At 42.7% G+C, this 27,901-nt stretch overlaps 1 protein-coding gene across 2 annotated transcripts in view; it reads left to right on the top strand.

The window, feature by feature from the left end:
* Window positions 1-6,965: 6,965 nt before the first annotated feature.
* The window catches only part of Gsk3b (glycogen synthase kinase 3 beta), a 149,107-nt gene continuing 128,171 nt past the window's right edge, over window positions 6,966-27,901 (top strand). Inside the window, exon 1 of one of the 2 annotated variants that reach the window (XM_032900192.1) lies at window positions 6,966-7,192. In XM_032900192.1, coding sequence (XP_032756083.1) covers window positions 7,105-7,192 — 88 coding nt within the window. In that variant the 5' untranslated portion in view covers window positions 6,966-7,104. The remainder of the gene's footprint in view (window positions 7,193-27,901) is intronic. The other variant, XM_032900191.1, reaches the window with a different exon arrangement.

Raw genomic sequence — 27,901 nt, forward strand, 5'->3', positions numbered from 1 at the left:
CAAAACGAACAATAAAACCCCCTTTTTAAAGAGGGATATGAGATGATAATCAAGCAGTTAAATGCTTTATTGGGTGGGCTTTAAAAGAAATATTTGTGTATTTGCATGTACCTCAGAGTATGTGTGCACCACGTGCATGCAGGAGTCCTCAGGGGTCACAAGAGGGTATGAGATCCCTTAGAACTGGAGTTATAGATGACTGTGGGCTGCCACGTGGGTGCTGGAAATTGAATCCAGATCCTCTGAAAAAAACAAGTGCTCTTAATATTCTTAGCCATCTCTCCAGCCCTGATTTTTTAAAGGTTTATTGCAAAGATTTTGAAATGTGGTGAAGAACAGAAGATTGTACGTCTCAGGATCACGAGGGGGAGTTCTAATGACATAAATAAAAATGATGACTATTGCCCTACAGTTCCAGGACAGACAGGGCTACAGAGAAACAATCCCGTCTCAAAAACCCCGAAACCCAAAGAGGGTAGACAGAGAGATGATAATTTAAACAGCTTAATTTAGTCACCCCGTATCATAATAAAATTGTCATTTTGCTCCCCATGAACATATGGACTGTATCTCATAAGGTAAGAGTTTTAAAAGTTTCAAGCCTATTTGCTGATCATTATGTTCTGCTACTAACCAACAAAGTGCTTCTTACCACAAGTTGGTGTCTTCGTTGCTATCATGTGCTCTTGCTCCACTGGTAAAATCTGTGCCTCATATGTGATTCATAGAATCACTTTAACAAGCTGTGAAAGTCAGGTTAAAAAGAAAAACCAACCTTGTAATGCATAAGCAACAGGCTACTGAAAATAAAAAGCAAAACAAAACCCAAGACACTGGCTATAAAATTCCTCTGAGATGGTGGATTTGTTCTAATCTGGGAATAGTTATATTACGGATCAATAACACATGTTCTTTAGACTAAGGAATGAAGGTACTAGTATCTACCAGTTAATAACTAGAAATACATTATATATATGTGTGTGTGTGTGTGTGTGTGTGTGTGTGTGTGTGTGTGTGTGTGTGTGTGTGTGTGTGTTTTCCTTTTCCCTGTCACTTCTTAAGGTAAACATAGGCTGGTATGGTGGTGTATACCTTTACTTATAGCAGTGAGGAAGCAGAGGCAGCAGATCTCTGAGACTCTGAGGCCAGCCAGCTTGGTCTCATGTCAAGTTCCAGGATAGCCAGGACTATGTAGTGATGTGAGACCCTGTTGAGTGAGGAGATATATACATATATATATATATATATATATATATATATATATATATATATATATATAGAGAGAGAGAGAGAGAGAGAGAGCACTAATAGTAACTACTAGTTTTTTGTTGTTTTTTTTTTCTTTTGTTCGGAGCTGGGGACCGAACCCAGGGCCTTGTGGTTGCTAGGCAAGCGCTCTACCACTGAGCCAAATCCCCAACCCCATACTAGTTTTAAATACAAGGTGGAGACAAACCCTTGGGACCCTTCCAGTCCTCTGTGTTTGCTATCACTGCAGGAGAGCTCCCTCAGGCTGGGACAGAAGTCATGTCTGGATGGCTTTGGTCATCTCCATGCAATACTTAGTTGCCGCTGAGATGCTGAGAGCTGGCCAGTCTTTTCAGTAGTGTTAATTTGAGCAGGGCTGCTTAAGCTCGCTCTACTTGCAATCCTTCTTTGACTAGGAAATTTCGACATGACGCCAGGTATATGCTTATATAATATAGACACACAAATCAAACATTTACTGATGGCAACGAAATTTATTTGCAGTTTGTTTGCAGATGACTTTATCCTTCATTAAAAAAGAAAATTTGCATCTGAATGACATGGATGGGCTTGTTTATTTTTACATAAAGAATTGAAGTTTAAGGCTGGTGAGGTAAAGGCTCAGGGTAAAGTTGTTTACTGCCAAGGGCAGAGAAGGACAAATTCCTGCAAGTTGTCCTGTCCTTCAGTAGTGCATTCCTCATTGTACAATTAAATAAACAAGTATCAAGAACTGTATCTTGGTGGAGTATTTGATGCTGCATGATGTAGAACGTCTTCAACATTTTCCAGTTGAAGGACATATTGATTTTATGATCATCAGTGTGGAGAATGTCAGTGTCTTAGGCACTGTTCTATTGTTGTGAGGAGACACCATGACCATGACAATTCTTATAAAGGGAAGCATTTAACTGGGGCTGGCTTACAGCTTCAGAGGTTTGGTGCATTCTCATGGCGGGGAGCATAGCAGCATATAGGCAGACCTGGTGCTGGAGAGGTAACTGAGAGTTCTACATCCTTATCCATAGGTAGTAGGATGAAACCCACGGGCCTGGCTTGGGCTTCTGAAACCTTAGGGACTACCTCCAGTAACACACTTCCTCCAACAAGGCCACACTTCCTAATCCTTCTGGGTAGGCTACTCCCTGATGATTGAGCATTCGAATATATGACTCAAACTATGAATAAATGTATAGTACAAAAATCACAAAAATATATTTAAGGTTATTTCAGAAACTTGTTAGGAAGCCTGCCCTAACCCCAAGCCAAAACTTAGTAACAATTTTTTTTAAAAAAAAAAATGAAAATCAAGCCAGCAATTCAAATGGCAAATTTTAAAAATTACATTCACAAGCTTTGTTGTGTGTGCATGTTTGTCTTGAATTTGCATGGGGTTGGATCTGTCCTTTTACCATGTTGGTCCTGAGCACTGAAAGCATGTCATCAGGCTTGGCAGCAGATACCTTTACCTGCTAGGCCATCTTGCCAGCTCTCAAACTGCAAGGTTTATATTTTGGGGCCCGGAGAGATAGCTCAGTGGTTAAGAACACTGGCTGTTCTTTCAGAGGACCCAGGTTCAATTCCAGCATAGCCATGACAGCTCACAACTGTCAGCAACTACAGGTTCCAGAAGTCCCTGTGGGTTCCAAGCAGAGACATACTTATAGAGGTAACACCCTATATGCATTCAATTAAAAAAGTATAACTAAAATTAGTTATTCTAGGATTGGGGATATGCTTCAGTGGTTGAAGTGTAACCATGAAGACCTGGGTTAAGATTTCTAGAACCCACATAAAAGCTGGGGTGCTTACCACCCCAGAATTGGGGGACAGAGACAGGTAGATTCTGAGTTCACTGGCCAGACAGCCTAGCCAAATTGGTGAGCTCTTGGTTGAGTAAGATATCTGTCTTTTATTTACTAGTGGGACTGGTATGTGCCATAGTGTTCAGATCTAGAGGCCAGAGGCAAGTTAATGGATTTGGTCCCCTCCCTCAGCATTGGTGGATTCTGCAGATTGAGTTTGGGTAATCAGGCTTGCACAACACTTTTAGCAGAACCTGAGGGCTGTGGGGACTGGACCAAGAGAGAGTTGTGCAGTAGAGGCTAAGAACAAGGGGCATGAACCCTGGTTCTGATACCTTAACTTTGTGGGTCTTGCAAAAATTAGTTAACTTTCCAGGCACACTAACACCTTTTCCAGTAGTTCCCACCATGTAGGGAGGCAAAGTAAGAGGTTTTAAACGTCAGAAAACCACTACTGAATGTTAAGTTTCAGTATGTCTGTGGTGTCCGTGTCCACCGCCCCCACCTGAAACTCATGTGGACCAGGCTGGTCTTGAACTCAGAGATTTATCTGCCTTGGCAGTATTAGGATTAAAGGTGTGTGCCACCACACCTGGCTGTTCTGCGTTTTATTAAATAAACGTTTCCTTCTCCAAGTCCTATTTGTGGACTGAAATATGTATTTTTCCTATGAAAAGGGAAACCTTGGCTAGATTTTTTTTTCAATTGAGTTAAAAATATCTGAAGGCAACAGAAAAGTTACTAATCATAACCCTAAGGTAGACTATTTCTGTACCAGTTTTATGTACAAGAATAGCCACGTTGCCAGTTTCTACAAACTAAACCCTTGTTATTTACTTTCCTGCTGGTATAATTAGGTAGGAAGGATTTAAAGTTTTGCACCACAGCATTTTAGAACAGTGGCAAAGGTCTTTCATAATAGCATGGAGAGGCACCATTCAAATGACAAAGTTGCCAAGCAAGGCGTTTGCTTTCTTTACCCTCCCCCATGGCATCCAGCTACCTTATATACTATTTTAATTGTGAAGGGCAAGAGCCTCTTCTGCACCTGGGGCATAAAATCTGTGCTAAGGGATGAGATTACAAATTGGTTGCCTGTTGGGCATATTTTCCTGGGATTTTACTTTGTTGGTCTACATGGTTTCGGCATATCGATAACCAACACTTAAGATTTAAAAATCTCATATAAAACTTCAACGTTATGGTTTTGGGAACAAAAAAAGGGAATAGGGCTATCTTAATGTGGACCCCCTTAAGGGCATGTACGGATACTCCCATTTCCACATTCCTATTGTCTTCCACCAGGCCAGTGTCATTCATTCGCTTTGCCAGGCCTCTATAGACATCTGAGTCTGCAAACACTATCCAGACCTTTACTGTCTCCCTTCAAAGCTTACTTTGTTCTGCCCCAAGCCTCTCATCAGATTTTAAAGCAATAGCTAGGTAATCTGATCAAGTACGTGTACTTTTACATGTGCTTTCTGGAGATAGCATCTCAACAGAAAGAGATGACTATGCGGGTGGATACTACAAGTATCACGGGATTACAGACAGGATCGCCAGTATCCACTCTAATTTACTCTCGTCATAGTAGCCACGCTACCCAGCTCTCGGATGGACGGACCAAGGCAATGGTCTCCTTTGTAGAACAATGGACGCTTGACTACACGTGAAACCTACTTGAGCAGCAGTGTGCATATCACCCGAAACACCAAAAACTGCTACGAGCAATTCTGACTTGAGCTTCCTCGTAGGCTTCAGGGTATCGGCCTGACCACATTTCCCCTCACCTGTTTTCGGGGTTGCTTTTGCGCTGTACAGTCGCGCCCAAAGAACGCGCGCATCTAGCATGAGCTCATCTTTCGGGGGCGTTTCCAGAAGGCCAGACCTGGCAGTGTGCGCCTGCTGCAAAGGGCTCCCCCCACCCCCACGATATCAGCGGCCCCCCGCGACGGGCGGGCGCGGCTGCCCAGAGGCGCTCCCTCTCTGGAAGCTTTGTTTCCACTTGAGTGCCTATGTCTTTCAGGGAAGACGTTCCCATATGCTAAGCTCGCGCGGTGGGGAGCCTCGGGCGCACTCGGTAAGCCGCGCCCCGCGGAGCTCCCGGGAATGGGGACAGCCTCTCGTCCCACTAGAGCGCTCGCGGCTCGGCCCTCCGACCGCCAGCATTTTCAGACCGGCTGCACAGCCAGCACGAGCGTCGGGTCGGAGAGCAGACGCAGGCCGACCACTCAGCCCGTCCGCCCGCTCTAGGGACCACCCGAGGCCAATCCCACTGCAGCTAGGTCTTGCGATTACACAGCAGTGGTCGCCCATTGGCCGCCGCCACGGGCTCCTACACCCTCCTTCTCCCTCTTGCGGCTCCCCTCCCCCGCGCTACAGCTCCGACGCTGCAGACCAATGAGATGGCACTTTATAGATGCACTCCCTCCGCTTTCTTCTTCTCCCCGCCTCAAAGAGGGAGGGGAGGCTCTGACTGGCCAGATGTCCTCGGAAGCCCCCTTCCCTTCACCAATCACTGAGAAAAGAACACGCCCGGTGGAGTTGTCCAGCCAATGAGGAAACGGGCGCGGCGCCCAGCCGAGTAGTTCCTCCCGCGACTCGGGAGTTTCGCTGTCCTTAACTCTTCAGGCTTTCCCCTGCGGGCCTAGAGCTCCGATTGGCCACTGTCGCTATTGTCGAATCTCTTCTCCAGCCAGCCACAGAACAAGGCGAACCCTCTTTCCCTCTTTTCGGCTACCTTCGGCATTCCTCGTTGCCGGGGCGTGGTCTCCCAGCGGCGTCTCCTCATTGGTTATTTAGGCCGCTCGGCTTTTTCCGGCCGGAGCTGCAAGCAAACGACGTCTTTGATTGGTTCCAGCTTAGGTTTCGGCTCCACAGCCGAAGCTGGCGGGCGCGGGCTGGGCGAGCGATTCCCAGACGCCTGTTACGCGGGCGGCGGGGCGCTGGGCGGTGTAAGGCTGGGTGGGGGAGGAAGGAGGCGGAGGACGAGTAGGAAGGGGGAGGGGGAGTGGGGAAGGGCTAGGCGACTGCGCAGACGGCGCGCCTCGCACAGAGCAGCCCCCGACCCGGCCGAATGCGGGCTTGTGTCGCCGCCGCCGCCGCCGCCTGGGCCGAGTGACAAAGGAAGGAAGGCAGCGAGGAGGAGCCGGCCCTGCAGCCGCTGACAGGGCTTCGGGCTCGGGGCACAGCGCGGACACTTCCCGAGCAGCCGCTCAGCAGAGGCGAGGGGCGGAGGCCGGCCGTGCCGGGGCCGCGGACGGGGGAGGGGACCCCGAGGGACGGAAGCGGTTGCCTGGTTCCCATGTCCCCGGCGTATGGGGAGCAGTCAGGGAGCCGCTGCCTGGGGTCTGAAGGGAGCTGCCTCCGCCGCCGCTGCCGCCATGGCCGCTGGATCCAGCCACCGCCTGCAGCTGCTCCTGGCGCAATGAGGAGAGGAGCCGCCGCCGCCACCGCCCGCCACTGACTCGCGACTGCGCTGCCCTCCGGTTCACCCGGCCGCCGCCGCCGTCAGACCGCCGGATCCCTCTGCTGCCGGAGCCGCAGCATTTGCCGTCGCATCTCCGAGCCATCTCCTCCCTCCTTCCCATCCCCCTTCTCTTCAAGCGTGAGGCTCGTGATCCTTCCGCCGCTTCCCTTCTTCATTGACTCGGAAAAAAATCCCCGAGGAAAATATAATACTCAGAGTACTTATTTTCAATCAAGTATTTGCCCTCGTTCACGTGATATATATATATTTTTTAAGGATTCCACTCCACCCTTTTTCTCCTCTCCCAGGAAAGGGAGGTGAAAGAATTATATTTTCCCCCCAGCTCCAAATCATCTATGTGTTAAATATCCGTACCGATCTGTCTTGAAGAAATACATAGCTCTTTTTTTTTCTTCTTAAATAGCTATACAAAAGGAGTGAAAGGCCAAGAGAACGAAGTCTTTCTTTTTTCTTTCCTGCGGGAGAACTTAATGCTGCATTTATTATTAACCTAGTACCCTAACATAAAACAAAAGGAAGAAAAGGATTAAGGAAGGAAAAGGTGAATCGAGAAGAGCCATCATGTCGGGGCGACCGAGAACCACCTCCTTTGCGGAGAGCTGCAAGCCAGTGCAGCAGCCTTCAGCTTTTGGTAGCATGAAAGTTAGCAGTGAGTATCGATTTTATTTTACACCCTTTCTCCACCTCACCATTAAGATAAGAAACCTCGAAATACCAGGATCTAAACTAACAGACCTGATAGAACAGTCAGTCAGCCAGTGGTAGTGGAAAAGGGCAAAACCTGTCTTGACTCAAGATGAGGCAGCTCCTTTTTCTCCTCCCATACCCATACCCCCTCCCCCAGCCTCATTAACCTTGAATTGAGAGAATATTAGTTTTATTTGGCTGATTGGATTCGAAACTTATTTTCTTACGTTCTCCGTGCTGCTGGTAGTCAGTCTTTTCAAGTGCCCCAGTGCCTCCGGGTTAAGCGGTGGAAGCGTTCGCTTGCCCATCCCTTTGAATAAAGAGGACAACGCTTGATTAATAAACCATGATGTACATTTGCCGAGTCCGTGTCTTCTGGAATGAGGGGGTTTATTTTAGTTAGCTCAGGTTATCACGGGTCTGCATTCTAAATAGAGATACTAAATGCCCCAGCCTCCTAATATTTCCTTTTTGCCCGTGTGACTACACAAAGTATTTTTGAATCTGGGGAGGAACTTGCTTGGTAACCCACATTCCCGTTGGAGGCGAGCTATCCATCCCTCACTCTTCTCCGGGCTGGTGGAAGCTGAGAAATATCCCGCAGCAGATGCATCTCTGAGTGCATTGTTTTTAAGTGGTTTAATGTGTTATCTCTTAACCTTCCTGTTTTGACATTACCAATCTGCCACCATATAATTTGTGTAATCAAAAGGTAACTTGGAGATTCAACTTTTGATTGAGGTTGTATTGCCATATTGCCAAATACTAAGTTAAGTGTTGTCACTGACTGTCATTTAAGTTTAATTTTGAAGTGGTATTGCATTTATTACTTGTTAATTTTTTTTTTTTAAAGAGTACAAGTGGATACCTTTTTAGGTTGATTTAAAATGTATCTATCAGTATCTGTCAGTCTTTTGCTGGGGAATCTGTGCTGAAAAAAAAAAAGTCTGTGTTCTTGAAGTGTTTGGTATACCGAGTATCCAGTGTTCAAATGTATCTATTTGTGGAGATGTTTATGTGGTATTTCATGACAGCTTATTAGAACATAGTTGCAGATTCTGGCCAAAATATCTATGTTATTTTCCTTATTCCTTGAGAAAGAAGAGGGAGGAGATAGATAAAACTATTTTGTGGCTGAGAGGAGCTGATGTAACTGAAGAACTAAGATTTTTAAAAAGTTAAAATGCATGTGCTGTTATGTGCAATTGATTAAGCAACTGGAAGTGAGGAATCCTCCAGTTGCACGCAGGATTTCAGTTCTGTAGGCTTTTGGACCTTGTCTGGAACAGAGAAGTCCAAAGTTGTATCCAGAGTGATAGCTGAGTGGGAGAGATTTTTGCAAGTTAACTTTTTTTTTTCCTTCAGTGAGTGACTAGCCAATTTAGAACGCAGGGCATGTTAAGAGGGAAGCTGATTTCACATCTTTCAGGGAAGGGTCATGCTTTCTAAGCACTTTATGGAGTCATTTGAAAGGAATTTTAAAAAATGCTAGGGTCATTTTCAGTGACGATGAAGTAGACTTCATGGTAACTACTGAAGAGCCTTTCATGGTACTTCAGTATTTGTGCTTTGACTAGTTTTTAAAAAAAAAAAAACACCCAGTCAATTTTAGACCATTCATTTATGAGGTTTATTTCAGAGATCTGTAATGCCAGACTAAAATACCAAAATTGGGAACTTCTCTTCTTGTTTCCAGGATTTTCTTTGAAAACAACTTAGAATTGATAGAGTTTCTTTAGGGTGGAGGAAATCCCAGAGGAATATAGTTTAAAGTGTTTTAATTTTATATTTACCATATCAGTCAACATTAAAAAGATGGAGTTTAATGCTAATTATTACTATTTTTTTTTTAAATAACCTTGATATTAAGGACACATAGATGAAAGAGGAATTTGTTAGGGTGCTGGTGTTCAAAAAGGCATGTATGACATTAAGTCCTTGTTCCCAGAGCCTCTGATGTAAAGTCATACACATTCAGAAAAGGGCGAAGGCGATAAGCCTGATAACCGCAGTATTATAAAACGCCAAGTGGATCATTTGTTCAGAGGGACACAGGAAAAGGGTGGTGAGGAAGGAGCAGGGAGGTTTCCACAGAGGTGCTTCTTAAAACAGGTGCTGGCTAAGCCCACGAGCCGGTGGAGACACAAGCAGTGCACTGGGTAGAAGGCAGGCCCAGCCAGTCTGTTCTGTATGGGAGGCGAGGTGGTATATCTCAAGTACCCCAGTCTACATGGGAGAACGGGGACGTGGGAGTGGAGGCTTAGAGGAAAGTAAATTAATAAAGGGCAGAAGAGGCCTGTAGGTTCGGGTGGGGATCTAGGAGCTATCTGTCTGCACTAACTGTGCATTGCTGAACTCGACGTTCTGAGGGGATTTGGATAGCTGAAGGGAGAAGCCTTTTGGGAGATAGTAGACTATGTTAGAGATCACAGTGAAATGTGAACATGGGATGAAAGGAAGAGATTTGAGGACTCGTGAGGGAAAAGCTGGCAGGGCTTTGGATTGGACTGAAGGAGAATATTTGTGGAGTCAGGAGTTAAAAATAAAGTCTGAGGTTATTGGTCTGGAAGACTTGACCGCTGGGTTACATTGTTCATTGTAATGGGAAATTGAGAAAATGCTGAGATGAGAGGGCGGATGAGTTCAGTTTTTAAAAATGGCATACAATAAGTGTCTGGCGGTCGGTTACTGGCAGAGCTTAACTTTCTAGTCTGTTAATTTCTAATCCTCACCTAGAAATGCCAGGTTGTATTTGAGGACAGTAACTAGAGGTTATACTTAAACACGTATTTTGTTTTGTTTTGAGACTGGGTTTTTCTCTGTGTAGCCCTGGCTGTTCTGGTACTCACTTGCTATGCAGACCTGCCTGGCCTTGAATTAACAGAGACCCACTTGCTTCTGCCTCCCAAATGCTGGGGTGAAAGTGCCTTCCACCACTAGTCATTTTATATAGTCTTAATCTTTGGGTCATTCTTAAATGTATTTTTCACAAATAATGCTTCTTAGGTAAAATTTGCCTGTAAAATAATACCTTTAAAATTTAATTAAAAGTTGATTGTTAACATTTTTTTCTGTTGAGGCATTATTAAATAAGTATATTTCAAATATTTTTTATTTTAATTTATTTTTATTTTGTGTGCATTAATGTGTTACCTGTATTTCTGTCTGTGTGAGGGTGCTGGATCTTGGAGTTACAGACAACTGTGAACTGCCATGTGGTTGCTGGGAATTGCAGTCAGTGCTGTTAACCACTGAGCCATCTCTCTAGCCTCTCAAACACTTTTTCCTTGCTGTAATGAAATCAATTTTTATTCACATCCAGATTTATGAAGGTTAAATGAATATTAACATATACACAGATTCTACTGTTGAATAACACCTTTTACTCAAAATAGAGTGAGTGCATGGTGATTTTGGTTAACATTTTGTCAGATGCTTATGGTGAGGCTGGGCAGTGGTGGCACACAGCTTTTGATCAGCACTCTGGAGGCAGAGGGACTTGGATCTCTGTAAGTTTGAGGCCAGCTTGGCCAAGGCTTATGGCGAACCATTGGAAGACAACTTGGCTGGTTGCTCAGATACAGTGCTTGTATATAAGGTATGGAAAGAGGGAAATACTATCACTTAAGTTGTTTCAACACATAACATTTTTATTAGCAGCTGTGGCACACATCTTTAATCCCAGTTCTGAGGAGGCAGGCTGGTCACATGGCAAGTGAATTAGTTCCAGGTCAGCCAGGACTGCATAGAAAGACATCAACAACAACAACAACAACAACAACAACAAAATCATCACCGAAAATAGACCAATTTATAAGTTGCATAGTATTCTGCAATATCAAATTATACTGTCCTATAATCAAAGACTAGTTAGCAACTTGGAGGCGCCCTAATTTACAAGGAAGGTTGTGATATGGAAGAAATAGGTTATTAGGAACTATTCCTCACCCCCCCCCCTTTTTTTTTTGAGACAGGGTTTCCCTGTGTAGCCCTGGCTGTCGTGGAACTAGCTTTGGAGAGACAGAGATCTGCCTTCCTCTGCCTCCCAAATGCTAGGATTAAAGTATGCCCCACCACACCCATCTCACTAGCTAATTTCTTGATTTTCCTATTTAATGGAATAAAAACAACCCTGTTTGTGAGTGAGATTGAAAACCAGGACCTTGCTTTTCACTCCTATTAGCTAGACTGACTCACAGCTGTCGCATGGACCTCTGGTGCATACACCTTGAGGATGCTAAGTATCAAGTGGCAAGCACTATTCCAAAACTTTAGGGACCTAGAGATTGAGCAGTTTATCATGGCTGACTGGAAACTGCATTTAGAAAATGAGGTGTCGTCTCATATTACCACCCCTTCAGATGGTTCTTGCGCCCAGTTTCATCAGAATCTTACTCTGCACCTGAATCGCAGTTGTTTTGGGCAGACAAGTCTGGGAAAGGCCAAGTTATCAAGTACTTAGCAGTATACTGTGTGATGAGAAACTATTTATTTATTCAGTATTTATGAGTGCTTTGTCCTCACACACACCAGAAGAGGGAATCAGATCCCATTATAGATGGTTGTGAGCCACCATGTAGAGGCTGGAATTGAACTCAGGATCTCTGGAAGAACAGTCAGTGCTCTTCACCACTGAGCCATGTCTCCAGGCCCAGGAAACTTTGTGCGAGCTTTGTGCATAGAGCAGGCTAAGAAATATGCTGACCCTGGTGCCACAGTTCCTTTTTTTCTGTACTTTGCATTAAAGTTTTTACATTTGTTAATGTCTGTGTATGTGCATGTGGAGGTTGGAGGAATCGGCTCTCTCCTTCCATTATGTGGGTGCTGAGGTTTGAACTCGGATCGTCTGGTTTGGTGGCCAGGGCTTTTAGCAGCTTTTTAGCACTGAGCTGTCTTTTTTAGTATTTTAAAATAAGGTTTGAGGTACAGGGATGAGGGCAGGCAGGGTGAGATTAGTGCCCTACAGTGTGAGTGGGGAGCAGAGGTGCATGGGCGGGGCAGCAGTAAAGCCTGCTCCCAAGACAGGACCAACCTGATTCCCCAGGCACTGCTCCACCGAGCACATAGTCACTCTGAGGCGGTGAAGTTGTTGGAATGGTTAGCATCGTTCTCTGTCTGATCTTTCCGGGGTGTTTCAGTGCTGGTAAAAGGAAAACCATGTGTAATTTGCAGAAGAAAAAGTTTCATGGTGCAGGAACCTCCGCGTGGTTGTTGCAGTCTTGGTACCTAACTTTGGTTATCTAAATGCTTTTTGATTATCACAAAAATTGCCTTTGGAACTTTTGAATATGATGTGGAAACGTGTGTGGGTCAAAACTTCTGTGCACAGAAGACAAAGTGACCATTGATGGAGAAACAGTTTTCTCGAGATGACCTTACAGTTAAGTTTACAGCTGAGGGCGGTTGGCGTGGCTCAGCGGGTAAAGGCTCTCAGTGATGGTCTCAGTTCAATCCCAGATCAGGAGTTGGGAAGTCAAGCTGGCTACCATGTCCAACAACTCTTAAAGGATGTCCAAGCCCTTTAAAGGATAATTTAGCAATGACTCTGTGACTTTTCACCATAGTGGTTTTGAAGTTAGTTTCAGGTATGCCTATTAGTAAATACAGTATAGTTCCTTGAAAAAATATTAGGATTTACGCCAGCACAAAAGGGAAAATAACGTGTGACTTTCCTTTGTTGTTGTGTAATGTTAAGTTAGCACTGGTTGCTTTGGGAGAGCATTGGCAATCTGTGAATAAATCTGCTTCTGCTACATATTTTTATCCCGTATAATATCAGGAAGTGCTTCTCCAAATTAGTCATTAATAAGAGCTCTCGCTCACTCTCTCTCCCCCACATCCTTCCCTCTCTCTCCAGGGTTTTTCTGTGTGGCTCTGGCTGAACTCACTCTGTAGACCAGACTGTCCCCAAACTCAGATCTGCCAGTCTCTGCCTCCCTAGTGTTGAAATTAAAGGCTTGTGCCATACATGTCTGATGTCTCTTTCAGTTGTTCATGAAAAGATATTCATCCCTTTTTACAGAATTTGATGCTAACTTCAAACAGTAATTATTTTTCTGGAAGTACTTTTTAAATTGTGTTTTCAACCAGTTATTCAGGTATGTATTATGCATTCGTTAGTGCCTGTAATTGGAGCCTCCTTCCTTCTGGTCCCCGTCTCTCCCAAGAATAGAAGTTAATCAATATGCAGTAGATTCTTTGGAATCTGACCCTTTTAGAATTGGTTAGTGATTGACAAAATAAACCAAAAAAATCAATTAAAAAACTGAAGCATTTGCTATGCTGCCGTTAGACCTGGCATCAGGTTGACAGATTCGTAGCTTTGTGTCCTGGTTTGTAGGTATCTCAAAGCTGTTTTTAAGAGTTATTATTTAACACTTTCTAGTCTGCTTTTTCAACTTTTTATCCACTGATCTATTTTGCTGGTCCTCATTTAAGTGTTTTTTTTTTTTTTTTCTTTTCATTTTTTTGTTCTGTTTTTTAAAATGTTATGACTAGCTGTGTAGAGAGTAATTGTATGAAGCCATGGTCTACGTCGTGAGAATTGAGAAGGTGGGTATCTCAATTGTACCAAAGAACTCTTTATTTTGAATGTCTGAGAAGTTTGTTGGAGCTTCACAAAGACAAAGCCTCTCTTTGCACGTGACATTCTCTACTTCCCCTCTTCTATAAAATCAGGTAATGTCTTTCAATGAATTCACCGTTTCCTTCTTGGCACGCTGAAGAGACTGAGTTGAGTCAAATACATACACTTACTTGGTCATCTACCTTCCTGGCCCTTAGTTCTCAGGTACAGCCTTAACACTGACTGCTGTTCTCTCCAGTAGTCTTTGTCCTTTCATTGATTAGTATAATTTTAGTTTATCTTTAAAAATAACACGAGAGCAAGCCCTGTGATCCCAGCTGCTCAGAGACTGAGGCAGGAAAACAAGTCCAAGGGCTGCTTGGGCAGCTGACATTCTGTCAGGATACGCAGAGAGAGCGCTGGGGATAACACTGAGCCATGGGTGTTTGTCTAACATTGTGAGGCCATGGTTCATTCTCCAGCACTAGGAGAAATAAATTCAAGGCGAATCTAAAGCAGAATGAAATTAACCTTAGATATTGTTTCTCCCTTCTCGTAGTAGATGTCATTGTCATGTCCATCCACCTCCTGTTATGATATAATTAAACTACTATTTTTAGTCAAACTATTGAATCATTCCCACTATCTAGACATTGAACAGTAGTCAGAGCCGAAACAGGTTGTAAAAACGCCCACACTTCCTTTTGAGAAGAGCTATATTGGAATATAATTCATATATCATAATGTTTATCCACTGAACATTTAGTGGTTATTAGTATTTTCATAGAATTGTGTAGCCATCACCATGACTCAATTTTAGAATGTTTTTCTCAATGCCCCCTCTACACACACACACACACACACACACACACACACACACACACACACACCTTGGTTCATTACTGGTCTCTTTCTATCATCTATTGCCTAGCTATAGGCAAGCATTAATTTGTATATATCTAGTCTAGATTTCATATAAATGGATCTATAGTAAGATCTCCCCCCACCCCTCCTTATTTCTTTGTTTTTGTTTTTGAGCCAGGGTCTCACTGTCTCTTCCTTGCTGACCTGGAACTTGTTGTGTAGACGAGGTTGGTTGGCCTCAATCTGGAGATCTACCGTTCTCTGTCCTCTTGAGTGGGATGACAGGATCTTCATGCCCTTGCTTCCCCAGGGTCTGGTAGCCTGAAATTGCAGACGTGATGTTTACCACATCTGTCCCTGCCTTTCCTTTAGGACCAGCGTCTTTTCCTTGACACAGCTTACAGTCTTTCATGCTAAAGAATGCACGATTAAAAAGGCCTCCTTCCTTTTTATCTCTGGGTAATAATTGCATTCAATGGAAGTGTCATGTGCATCAGTCCATTAGCAGGTGGGTTTTCTGGGCTTTGGCTGCACGACTAATAACTGCTTTGGACATTCATGAGCAAGTTTTGATGTGGATATATTTTAAGTCTTCTGAATATGTACCTAGAAATAGAACTGCTGGATCATATGGTAACTTGCTGATCATTTTAAAGAACTGTGAAGCCGTTTCTAAATGCACAGCCAATATCTTTTCGTTATTTTGTTTTTAAATATCTTTATTGTTACCATTTCTTTTTCTTGTATTGTTCGTGGTGATACAGGCTTGATTTTCCTCTACAGAGTACCGGTTTTTTCAGGCTCTACCTTTTGGATTTCTACCTGCTGCAACTCCTTTTCTCTCCCCGCAGCATCCTTGTTCATAGAGCCCTAATGTGACTGCTGGTACCGGAGCTGCTGGGTCTCCAGGACCTTTTGAGCGGCTGACTTCATTCTTCTGTTACTTGGATCATGTGTTTGTATATCGCTGCAGGGTTATTATCTCATATTATCTTGTGACATCATCCACTAGTGCTCAAAGTTATGATTTGGTAAATATATCTGGAAATGTTCTTAGTTTGTGTGTATTTATTTAATGCCTTTATTTATTTTTGAGGCAGAATTTCACTATGTAGCATGGGATGGCCTTAAATTTGCTATTTTCCTGGTCAGCTTCCTGAGTAGGGGTTGGGTGTGTGCCACTATACTTCTGTCAGTGATTTTTCTGTATTTGTTCCAAAGGGAAATAGGACAGGGTTTTGGCAAATATCTTTACCTCTTCTACATGAGACACAGTGATTGGATTTTTTTTAAGATTTTATGATCAGTTGATGACTGAGAATTCTGCCAACTTCTAAGTGTATGTATATCAATTATACGTTCTAGGACTAGGGAAATAACTATAGGATGAGTTCAGAGACCCACTGGACCTAATATAAGTTGGATTTCAGCCAAAAATATTAATGACCTGACATCCCTAAGTCCCTGCTTTAACTGGAGGGCTGCAGTGTTTCTTGGGGTCTCCTGGAATCATTCCAATTCAGAAGCAGTATCTAGTAGATCCTGGAAAGTCTGATTACCACCCCCACCCCCCCAAAAAAAAGGTACAGTTACTCTTGTAAAGAGGTATATATCTCTCTGGGGAAGGAGTGGGGAAAGGCTAACAGTAAAACTTGTAGATATTTATTTTAGTCAGTGTTCTATTGCTATGAAGAGACACATAGCTCATAGAAGAGAGGGCACTTAGTTGGGCTTAGCTTATAGTTTCAGAGGTTTAGTCGGTTACCATCCTGGAGTGGAGTAAGGGAGCATGTAGGCAGACTCGATGCTAGAGAAGACAGGAGCTAAGAGTGCTACATCTGGATCCACAGGCAGGAGGAAGAAGAGAGCTATTGGGCCTGGCCCAGCCTGGGTTTTTGAAATCTCTAATCCCACTATCAGTGACACACTTCCACTGAGAAGGCCATATCTACACCAATGAGGTCACATCTCCTAATCCTTCTCAAGTAATGCCACTACCGGATGACTAAGCATTCAGATACATGAGCCACTAGGGGGCCATTTTTTCTCAAACTACCACAGTATTTTATCAAGGTCTTTCCTCAGGAGAGCCTGGCCATCTCTTCTTCATTCAAGGGGTTCTGGTTCTACACACTGGCTCAAGTCTGGAAATAGGTTCATGGGCCAAGATTCTCATCGTAAGATACAACGTAGCCATTCTTTAATTTGTTTGAGAAGACAGATCAAACAGTAATTCAGTAGTCATCTTTATCTATTTCATGCCTGGAAACAGTATGATTGATTAACCAGTACTAAAGGTCCAAATGAGTTATTCCCCCATTAAATTCACTTTGCCTGTACTGACTTTTGCAGGTCAGGCCATTTGACATTGCTTTGTCTATCCTACCCACTGCAATAGCTTTGATCACTTGGCCCTTGGTGATTTAGTTCTGCCACTGGCCCCTGCTTCTTTGGAGCCTAGTTAAACCACTGCATTTCGTTTTGTCCAACTGAGCAGGAGCATCTCCAGCTGGCACAAGGGAAGGGACAGCAGCAAAGCTCTTCAAATGTGCTGCTGCCCTTTTCACCGTTTTGCATCTTATAGGATGGCTTAGGGTTCCTATTCCTGCACAGACATCATGACCAAGAAGCAAGTTGGGGAGGAAAGGGTTCATTCAGCTTACACTTCCACATTGCTGTTCATCACCAAAGGAAGTCAGGACTGGAACTCAAGCAGGTCAGAAAGCAGGAGCTGATGCAGAGGCCATGGAGGGATGTTGTTTACTGACTTGCTTCCCCTGGCTTGCTCAGCTTGCTCTCTTATAGAACCCAAGACCACCAGCCCAGGGACGGCACCACCCACAATGGGCCCTCCCACCCTTAATCACTAATTGAGAAAATGTCTTAAAGCTGGATCTCATGGAGGCATTTCCTTAAGGGAGGCTCCTTTCTCTGTGATAACTCCAGCTTGTGTCAGTTGACACACAAAACCAGCCAGTACATAGGATTAGTAAAAGGCATGTCTTATGGATCTTCCTATTGTGGAGGATTAGGTTTTACACAGCATACTCACTCTAGCATTGCCCCCTTTCTTAGCCTTAACAATCCCTTCATCAGCTAAGCAAAGGGATACCAGGCATCTCAGCTCCTTTTCAGTAGGCTCCCTTTTGACAAATACTTAAGCCAATTCAAGCAAACTTCAGTCACCTTTTTAAATTGTGTAAGCTTCTGTATTAAACCTAGAATCTCCACTCAGTGGGCCCCTATCAATAAACTTAGCATGATCCAGTTTTAATGTTCTTACCATCATTATCCCACTTAAAATCCATTCCACACAGATTCCCCAGACTTTTGGCTGAATGAATTAGAAAACTCATTAAGGTAGTTAGTAGTGTAGTACCTTTCCTCATGGACTACACTTTCTGCCTCCCCTCTAGGAGCCTGCTTTATTAACTTTGAATATAGGTGTAGAGGCAACTATTGGTAGACCCTGAGGGACATCGGTATTGTGGTCTTGCCTGGCATCACCTTCAGAGAAAGTCACTTCTGGTTTAGCAGACAGTGGAGGATTAATTTACTTAGAGGTGAAGAAGACAGGATTTCAGGCAGTGCGACTGGGCGCACATCTGCTGAGGGCAGAGAGACTACTTTCTCAGGTGAGACACTCTTGAGAATCCGAGGTTCAGAGTTCCTGGCTCCAGTAGGGTCTTCCCTCAATCTCCATCCCAAGTTTCAGGATCCTACTCTTTGCCAATTAATGCCCTTATTAGCCACCGACACCCCCTAATTGACACGAAGCAAAGGGGTATCAGCCATCTCCAGCTCCTTTTCAGTAGGCCCTCTTTTGACAAATGCTTCAGCCAACCCTTCAAACAATTTTGGTTTGGTTCAAACACATTTTTGCTATAATTCGGCCAACCTTACTCAGTTTGATTTTCCACAACTTGAGCTCAACTTGTTGTGCAGGAGAGAAGATTCTCTTCCGCGGTGCACGTAGAAAGCTCTAGACTTTATGGGCGTGTGGAGCCCATCATTTTTATCACCTGAGTTCATAGACGTTGCTGAGATGCTACAAGTTGCTTGTATTTTCCTTGGTCAGTTTATCCAGATGTGCTAGGAACAGCCTACCAGCAGCGTCGTTTTCCTTATGTTCCACCAGTTGTCAAGCATTTTACATGAAGAATTGCCAAAGCCATAGCCTTTCATAATTTGTGAGTCAGGGTGACCAGATGCATTTGTCTCCTTATGTTCGTAAAATAGCTCACGCCATGGGCTTTCAGTACTTACTCCCCAAAGGCTTCAGTAACTGTTAATGTTGGCAAGTTGGGAAGACTGTTTCAGATACTTAAAAGACCCTTTCTTACACTTAGGTTGCTCGAGAACCACTTCTGTTTCCAAAATCTGTATTGGCAGAGTTCTCTAGAGGGACAGAACTTAGAGAATGCATCTTTCTCTCTATATAGAAAAGTGATTTTTTAAAAGTGACTTACAGGCTGCGGTTCAGCTAATCCAGATGACTGCCTATGAATGAAAGCTGCAAGGTCAAAGTCATTGAGAGACACATAAACCCCACGTGCAAGACAGGTAGGCCTACATCTTAACATTTTTGGTCACATAAAGTAAAAGTGATAGGTGAAATGAAATTTATGTATTTACATATTTTAACCCTGTATATTAAACTATTTCAACATATATTATGAAAATTATTGTTTCATACTATTTTTTCATATTAAATCTTCATTGCCTAGTTTTTCCCACTTAATTTCGGATTCTGAATAGCCACAGTGACCATGGTACTGACAGTGCAGGTTAGAATTTTATTCAAGAATTAGTTCAACTTGCTATTTATGTATTTTAGTTATTTTCAAGTAGTAGGAAAAATGTATATGGGTTAAGAACACTTCATTGATTCATGCTTTTCTCATTCTCAGTTGTATTTTCCACTTCTTTTGAAATTTTATATTGGCAGAGGTTAAGAGAATTTTATGTTCTTCAAAGGGTGTTGACTGCTAGGGTAATATTTCCTTCTGTATTAACGTAACTGCCAATATGGTTTTTCTCCCCTCCCCCTTCCCTTTCTCCTCCTCCTTTTTTTTTTTTTGGACAGGGTTTCTCTGTGTAGCCCTGGCTGTCCTGGAATTTACTCTGTAGACCAAGCTGGCCTTGAACTCACAGAGATCTTCCTGCCTCTGCCTGCCAAGTACACCACCTTGCCTGGTAATATGCTAATGTTTATTGCTTTGCTTGTTAGATGTATCCTTGCTATGATTGCCCTAATCTCAATGAAATTGTACTGGTCTGGACGGTCTTTGTTATGTGTTCTCTGCCTTGATGTTATAAAGACTTTCTCAGTGTTTAGTCCCAGATATCCTTGTCCTTAACCACTTAGTCATCCATTTCTTACCCATGGTTGAGAGGTTCACTTGTGTGTGATTCCTTTGACACTCCTTTTATACATGCTTCCTTACATTCTAGTCTGCTTGTCTTGTTTCTTTCTAGAAGATAATAAGCTACAGCATGACAGAAAAGCATCTTATTTACCTTGGTTTCCTGAAGTGCACAGAGCAGCTTTCTGTATGTGTCATTTATACATACTGAGTTGAAGGCATGTGCTGTGTCATGGTGTGATGATACATGGCACTGGTATATTTAGAAACCGAACTCAGGTCTTTTGGAAAGAGCCACAAGGGCTCATAAATACTAAGCTACCTCTTCACTTCTTTGTTACTTAAAGGAGAAAGGGAAAGAGGGGAAGCTAGACAGAGAGCAGTTATACTGTGAGCTTAGTGTTTATGGTCTTTGAACTCTTGGGATGACGGCTGAGTGAATGAAATGGTCCAACGACTAGAACAGAGCTGCTAGGCTGTACAAAGCGAGCATGGAGCATACTTTGAAACATTGAGCATGTGCAGTGCCACAGAGGCTTCAAGCCTTCAAGGACTTCATTTGGAGTGGGTAGGGATGGAAGAGAGATTCAGAACAGGGAATCCTGACATAAGTTTCCTTTTACCAAGAAGTTGATTCTCTGAAAGAATAGAGAATAAGTAAACAGATGAAACTCTAATACGAATAGTTCTTCCATCTTTGACACACACCTGTAGTCTTTTGAGGGTGTCATGTAGCCATGGGTCTTTAAGGCTTTTGATAAACTAGTGTATATTGGTCTGTCACTTGAGTTTCCCAGAGATAGAGTGGAGAATATCATTAATAATTTCTGCTAAACAATGTGGTTTCAAAATATGTGTAAGCAGTGACTGTTTATATTTGAGTATGCAAAGTAGTTTTGACTAACCAGCACGGTATATTTCTGAGTATTTGTGTGCATAGTGAGGTAGCTGCCCCTCAGGTACAGTTCTGGAACATGGGAGAGATTTGTTTCCTCAGTGAGTAGGAAATAAGCTTTTCTTGAACCAAGGGGTAAAGAACTAGATGACATGTGTTCAGTTATGCATTAGGGGCCACTTTACCCAGACAGTTTTGAGAACTTTAAAATAATCTCTAAGAATTCCTGAGTTTTCAAAAAACAAGGAGTGGCCATGCACCTTGGAAGATGATGTCCTAGTTTTTAATTTTTTTCTCTACATCGAGGATGATAAGAACTTATTACAAAAATAAATGGGATTGAGTAGGTCAGCTTCCTCAGTCCTTAGAAGAGTGGTCTCCAGTAGAACCGTCAGGGACTGCGCTGCATTTGAGATGGTCTCAGGGCAAATGCACACCTGGTTCCCTTTCAGGATTAGTTTAGAAGTGAGAGAATGTTTGAAAATGTAGTTGTGTGTTATGTGTAATGAAGCCACAGCGTTTTGTTGGTATATGCTTGTCACATATTTTAGAAAGCCCGTGCATGTCCTAAAGTTTAGGAGAAGAGTTGCAGCTGCTGATGTGGACAAAAGAGTGTGGGTGGGATAGAAACTAAAACGGTTGGGTGGTAATGGCAGTGAGTGTCCCTGGATCTAGGTGACGGCCAATCTTAGCAGTATAATCCAGACTTCACTTGTGGAGTGCCTACTGTTTAACAAAGTCTGTCAAACACTTGAGACATTATTGTCAGTATTTACTAGATGAGGAAGCAAGGTAACTTTAATCGATGTATTCAGAAATGCTTTATTTGCTGTTTTAATTGATATATTCAGATTCTTAGAGCTGGTAGAGAAAAGTCCAGGTGTGGTGTTGATCTAGCCTCTCCAGGTTCGGAGTATTTATCGCATGGCTGTACAACACTAAGTAAGTTAATTTATCTTTACCACAGTCCTAGAAGACACATGATTTATAAAAGAGGAAACTGAGGCTTAGGGGACCTGACATTTAGCAAGATCCACAACCACACACTGAACCTGTCACCTCACAGCGAAGCAGGGGTTGGGAAACTGGAAACGAGGCAGAGCCGGCAGCGAGTCACAGTGGCTGTGGCCCTGGAGTTCACTTTCCCACCTTCCTGTGTATACCACAGCTTGATTGCTGCTAACTGATGGTTCTTGGGTTTGCCCCTTAAGACAGCAGCAGCTCAGCAGCAGTGTAAGGAAGAGCACTCCTTCATTTAGTAAGAGGTGCAGATGAACCGCGTTACCATGGGAAGTTTGCAGGGCATATGATAAATTACGCTGCTCTTTTGAATAAGGCTTGATATACTCTTTAGGTATCTATATTAGTTCTTTAGAATCAATGTTTGCCTGTGTAAGGTCATTCTGGGCTCCACTCAGAAGAGATGCCGTAGACCTCTGTTATTTACTTGAGAAAAAAGTGACCACATTTCCTTCTGCAAGTGGTGGAACCCACCTCTGAGATGTTCTAGAGGACTTTAAGGAAGGTGCACTTCTTAGGGATCTAGTGTTTTAAGTATCAGTTGTAGTCAGATGCCTTTGTATTTTGTGTAGATCAGATATTTGTATAAACATTCTTTTAGACTGTATTGTTTTTGAAAACTCTTTGTAGTTTGTGTGTAACATGATAGCAACATCAGATACAATGGAGTATAAAATCCGTTCCCTCTCCTGGGCTATGTAATGTATTAGTAGTAGCCATCACTCTGAGATGCCCTTCAGCAGTATGGATAGCTATTGGCTCATTGAGAACTACTGAGGTTGTTAGTTAGGCATTAAGCGGAATGTTTTATTTCCCCACTCAGTTTTAGTCCCGGTTTGCAGCAGTGCTGCCCAGAAGCCTTTTCTCCATGCTGAAGGCTGTCGTCTCTGAGGTAGCTGACGTCATCCAGAGCTCTAGGAACATCAGCCAGCGTTGACTACTTGTGGCTGAGAGGTTTTTATAGGAGGCCTTTGAGTAAGCTACTTTGTCCTTGCCAGGACATTTTTAAAGAGTCAGCCAGCAGATATAAGTAGAGAGAGCAGTCGGAAGAAGGAATCATGGGCTCCTTTCTGTTTCCACCTTTGTCTCCCCTCTCCCCACTTGGCTCTTTCTGGTGCTGAATTCAGCTTCGCATAGAATTATTTTCTTCAGACTTTGTTAACTTGGTACTTGTAAATAGATGCTGGATATCCCCACTTATATCAAACAGTAGACTAGAATATTTTTATGAGCCAACTGCCTTTCTAAAATTTGTTATATACGTTTAAGACAGCGAACAAACACAGTGGCAGCACCATGGTTCGTGCCTCTTAAATATTAAAGGAACATCCTTCAAAAGACTGGAGTGGTGCTGTGGTGACCTTGTGGAGGTCAGATGACCATTTGAGGGGATTGGTTCTCTTTTTCCAGCTTGTGGTTCCCTGGGATTGAGTTCAGGTTGTCTGGCTTAGAGGCAAGCACCTTTTCCTGCTGGCCCACGATGGTTCTTCATTTGGCCTGCCTTAGTGCTGCGTGCCTTTAATCCCTGTACTCAGGCAGGGGCAGGGGCAGGGGCAGGGGCAGGGGCAGGGGCAGGGCAGGGGCAGGGGCAGGGGCAGGGGGCAGGGGCAGGGCAGGGGCAGAAGGTTCATTGAGTGGTTGTGCCACTCACCATATGGTGAGTGGTTGTTCTCCTCACCATAGATTCTGGCATGAACCTGCAAATTCTGTGAATTTCCTTCTTCTTGACGTTTTATATAAAGGTAATTGTACACTGTGATTATGGGGCCTTTTGTGTTTGACCTATTTCATTCAGTATATTTTTAGGGTTCATTTTTATTTGTGCAATGTTTTATTTTAATGGCTGGATATTGTGTGCCGTGTGCGTGTATGTGCATGCGTGTGTGTATGTGTGTGTGTGCACGTGTTTGTGTGTGTGTGTATGTGCGCGAGAGTGTTTCCATTTCCCTCATGTTATTTATTCAGTTATTTCTAACTTTTTTTGGGTCTGTTCTGAACATTCTGTATAGAGTTTCTTTGAAGCTCTGTGTAGAAGATTTTGTTTGAGCAACACGTATTTCTTTAGGCTATATCCCCAGTGATATTGCTTGGCTATGTGGCTTTTCAGTATTTAATATTCTGCGGAAGAGTCAATATGTTTTTCATAGGGGTTGTACCATTTGGCATTACCACCAATTTTTCCAATTTTTGGGTTCCAATTTTTCTGCACCTTCTAGTACTTATTTTCTATTATAAAGGATTTATTTTCTTTTGTTTGTGTGATGTGTGCCTGCAAGTATGGGTGCCTGTGGAGGTCAGAAAAGAGGATTGGTGGATTTCAGCCACTCGAGTGGGCGTTGAGAACAAAACTGGTTTATTGCAACAGCAGCAAACACTTCATTGCTGAGCTGTCTCTCCAGCTCTGTCTTCTCTGCTCTTTGATTGTGGCTGTCTATTCTGTATGAAACGACAGAACACTTCCATTTGTTCCTGGCTGTGGCTTTTCTCCTTTGGAGAAGTGTGTATGAAAATCTTTTGCCTTTAAAAGTGTACTGTTTAAATTTGTTATTGAATTATATAGGAACTTTGGAATAGTTTACCTTCATTTTTATTATGAAGGTATTTTACCTTTATTGTAGGTACATTTAAAAATTCACTTTTTGTGCTTTTCCTTTTCAATCCCTTGATAGTGCCCTTTGATTCAGAGAAGTTAAGTTTTGATTAAGGTGAATGTATCCAATATTTTTTCTTCTCTTGCTTCTGCTTTTATAAAAATGCAGGGCTAATTCAAGTGTTTGTTTTTCTGTAGTGCTAGCATTGAACGGAGGACCTCCTATCTGCTCTGTAACCAGCTCTATCTAGCCCTTACTTAAAAAACAAAACAAGCCTTCTTTTATGTATATGGTGTTTTGCCTGTCTATATGCTTGAGCAATAAATGCGTGCCTGGTGGAGGCCAGAAGAGAGAGGTGGGTTCCCTGTAACCGGAGTTATGGATGGTTGTGAGCCACTGTGTGGGAGCTGGGAATTAAACCCTGGCTCTGTGGAAGAGCAGCCAGCGGTCTTAACTGCTGAGCCATCTCCAGCTCCATCGAGATCTGTTTATTTAAGGTCAGGGTTTCACTGTATAATCCCAGTTGGTCGGGAACTTGAAATTCTCCTGCCTCAGCATCTTGAGTGTATGCCACCATGTCTGACTCGTACTTTTTAAGTCAGAAATACATCATGACTTCATGTTTCACGAACTATTTCAGGATGACAAGTTTGGATTATAAAAATTCCCTTTCAGACTTTAAGTTTTAAACTTAGCGTTCTGTTCTCTTATGAGGAAATCTTAAGTAGTAAATGACTATATTTGTACATATATAATCTAATTACTATTATTTCAAGGTTATGAAAAATAATAGTAATATAAGACTCATTTGTAATTAATAATTGCTAAGAATGTATAGGGGGATTACTGTTTTAAAATCACTTGAAAAGATCTCGTGGATTAAGCTGCATATTTGATAAATATATAGTGTTATTAGTCAGGGAAATCTAGAGAAACAACTTACAGAATGAATGTGTACATATATATATACACACATACATGCATACATATACATACATATGCACACACATACACATATATGGGCTTTATTAGAGTGAATTACAGGGTGTGGTCCAGCTAGTCTAGTCTAACAATGGCTGTTAAGAATCTAGTTGTTCAGTCCATGAGGCTGGTCTTCAGTATACACTGGAATCCTGAAGTAGGCTCTAATGCCAGTGAAGGAATGTTCTTGCGAACCAGGGAGAGCGCAGGCAGGCAAAGAAAGTCACCTCGCTTTTTCTGTGTACTTTATATGTCTGCCAGCAGGTGTAGGCCAGATTAAGGTGGATTTTCCCACCTTAGAAGATTCAGGTTAAAAGTGGATCTTCCCACTTCAAATGATTTAATTGAGGGGAAAAAAAAATCCTCACAAGTATACCCAGCCACTTGAGTTTTAGTTAGTTCCAGATTTAGTCAAGCGGCCAACAAGAACAGCCATCACATGTGGGTAGGCTTTTTTTCTTTAAATCTTGCTGTCAATGTTTTTTATTTTGGACACGGTCTGACTGTGTAGGCTCTAGCTGGCCTGAACTCACTATATAGACCTTGCTGGCCTTGAACTCACAGAGATCCACCTGCTTCTGCCTGCTGAGTTCTGGGATGTGTGTGCTACCACACCACGTTGTCAGTGTTTTCAAAATAATATTTTAAATTTTTAAGATTTGTTTTATTTTCTGTACATGAGAGTTTTGCGTGCATACATGTATGTGTACTGTGTGCATGCCTTCACCTGAGGAGGTTGGGTGTCAGGCCCTCTGGAATGAAGTCATGGGTGATGTGCTTTCTAGGGGTCTAACTCAGGGCCTCTGTAAGAACTCTTACCTGCTGAGCCATCACTTCAGCCCATTAAATTTATCCTTTAAAAATCCATACATTTAGACAATGCGTTTTGACTATACCTATCCCCCCCACCCCCCACCTCCCTGCACCTCCCTTAATGCCTCTGCCCTCTCTCCTCCTGGCTTCATCCCTGAGTCCAGTTAGTTCCTCCCTGGGGCACTGGGGCACATGCACATGCACTGGGGCATGGGCAAACTGCCAAGGCCAGGCAGCAGGAGAGCCACTGCACCCCTCGTGTCCTTTGGTTGCTAAGCAGCTTCTCTGCTGGTGTTGCTGTCAGGTTTTAGGGGTGCTTCCTCACTCCCGTTTTGAGTTTTGTTTTTATAATTGTAAAATATCTACACAATTCCAAACCCCAACCTGCATGTGTGAGGGAAAGGAAAATCTTACAGCCTTCCACTAAATAAAGAACCGTGTTTACTAGGTTTCGGTTAAAAATAAGCATAGGTACACATAGTCATGTTTTCTTAGAAGAAAGCTAGCTCACTGTTTGTATCTCACAGTTTTATTTTACTTGAAAAATTGTTCAAGGTCATTCATGGCAGTACTTGGCACACTTTTCTTTAAAATTTGTTTTTCATTCATTCATTCATGTGTGCACGGCCGCACGCCCTCAAGCATGCCCTCATGTATGGGCACATACTGTGTTGCAGGGTGAGGTCATCAACTTCCTGAAGTCATTCTCTCCTACCTTGTGGCTGTGGAGTGTGTAGCTGGTCATTAGGTGTGGTGGCAAATGCCTTTACCGTCTCTTGATGACCATCTTTTTGTGTCTGTACCAACTCTTGATTTTTTTTTTTTCAGCACATAGTTTTATATTTATTGATATTGGGATTTTTGTATAAAGGTATTTTAGAAACATTGGAGTATTTTTGTGTTTATCATGAAGTTGTTTTAGCAGATGGACTTAGAGGTGTACACAGTAAAATGTTTAAATTGTCTTGACTCTGGTTTGTGCGCTGTCCCTGGACATGCACCTTTGAAGCTTGACACAGTTAGTTCAAGACATCTTCTTAACTCAAAGTGATTTTAAACAAAATATCATATTGTAATTATTCTGTAACTCCATGGTTTCTTTCTATCTAGCTAGCCAGGAGCCATTATCCTTGGTTGAATTTGTTTCATGTGACATCAGTTACTATTAGGTTGTTGAATACAGTGAAGGCTTTTAATAATGGTCTTGATATCTTTTTTTGTCATTAATATTATATATACTGCCTAAATTTCCTATACTTGTTCCAAAATCCATAAAATTGTATATATTGCTGCATTCCTCTTTATTTTTCTATAGATTTAAACTTAATTTTCAAAATAAATTGGCACAAATTTCACTGATTAATAACAAAAGTAGATTTGATAAAGCGGGATGCCTTTCTACCATGAAAATTGACAAAAATTTCTGAAAATAGAGAAAAGTCTTTGCAATACTTTTGCTTGGACTTTATTTACCCTTTGCCTCTGGCATTGGTATGTTTAATTTGTTTTCATGTGTTAGTGGAAGATCGTAAACTTAAGAGTTGATGAACCGGGGTTGGGGATTTAGCTCAGCGGT

Source organism: Rattus rattus, chromosome 4, assembly GCF_011064425.1.
Source record: "Rattus rattus isolate New Zealand chromosome 4, Rrattus_CSIRO_v1, whole genome shotgun sequence".
In the NCBI taxonomy this organism is placed as follows: Eukaryota; Metazoa; Chordata; class Mammalia; order Rodentia; family Muridae; genus Rattus; species Rattus rattus.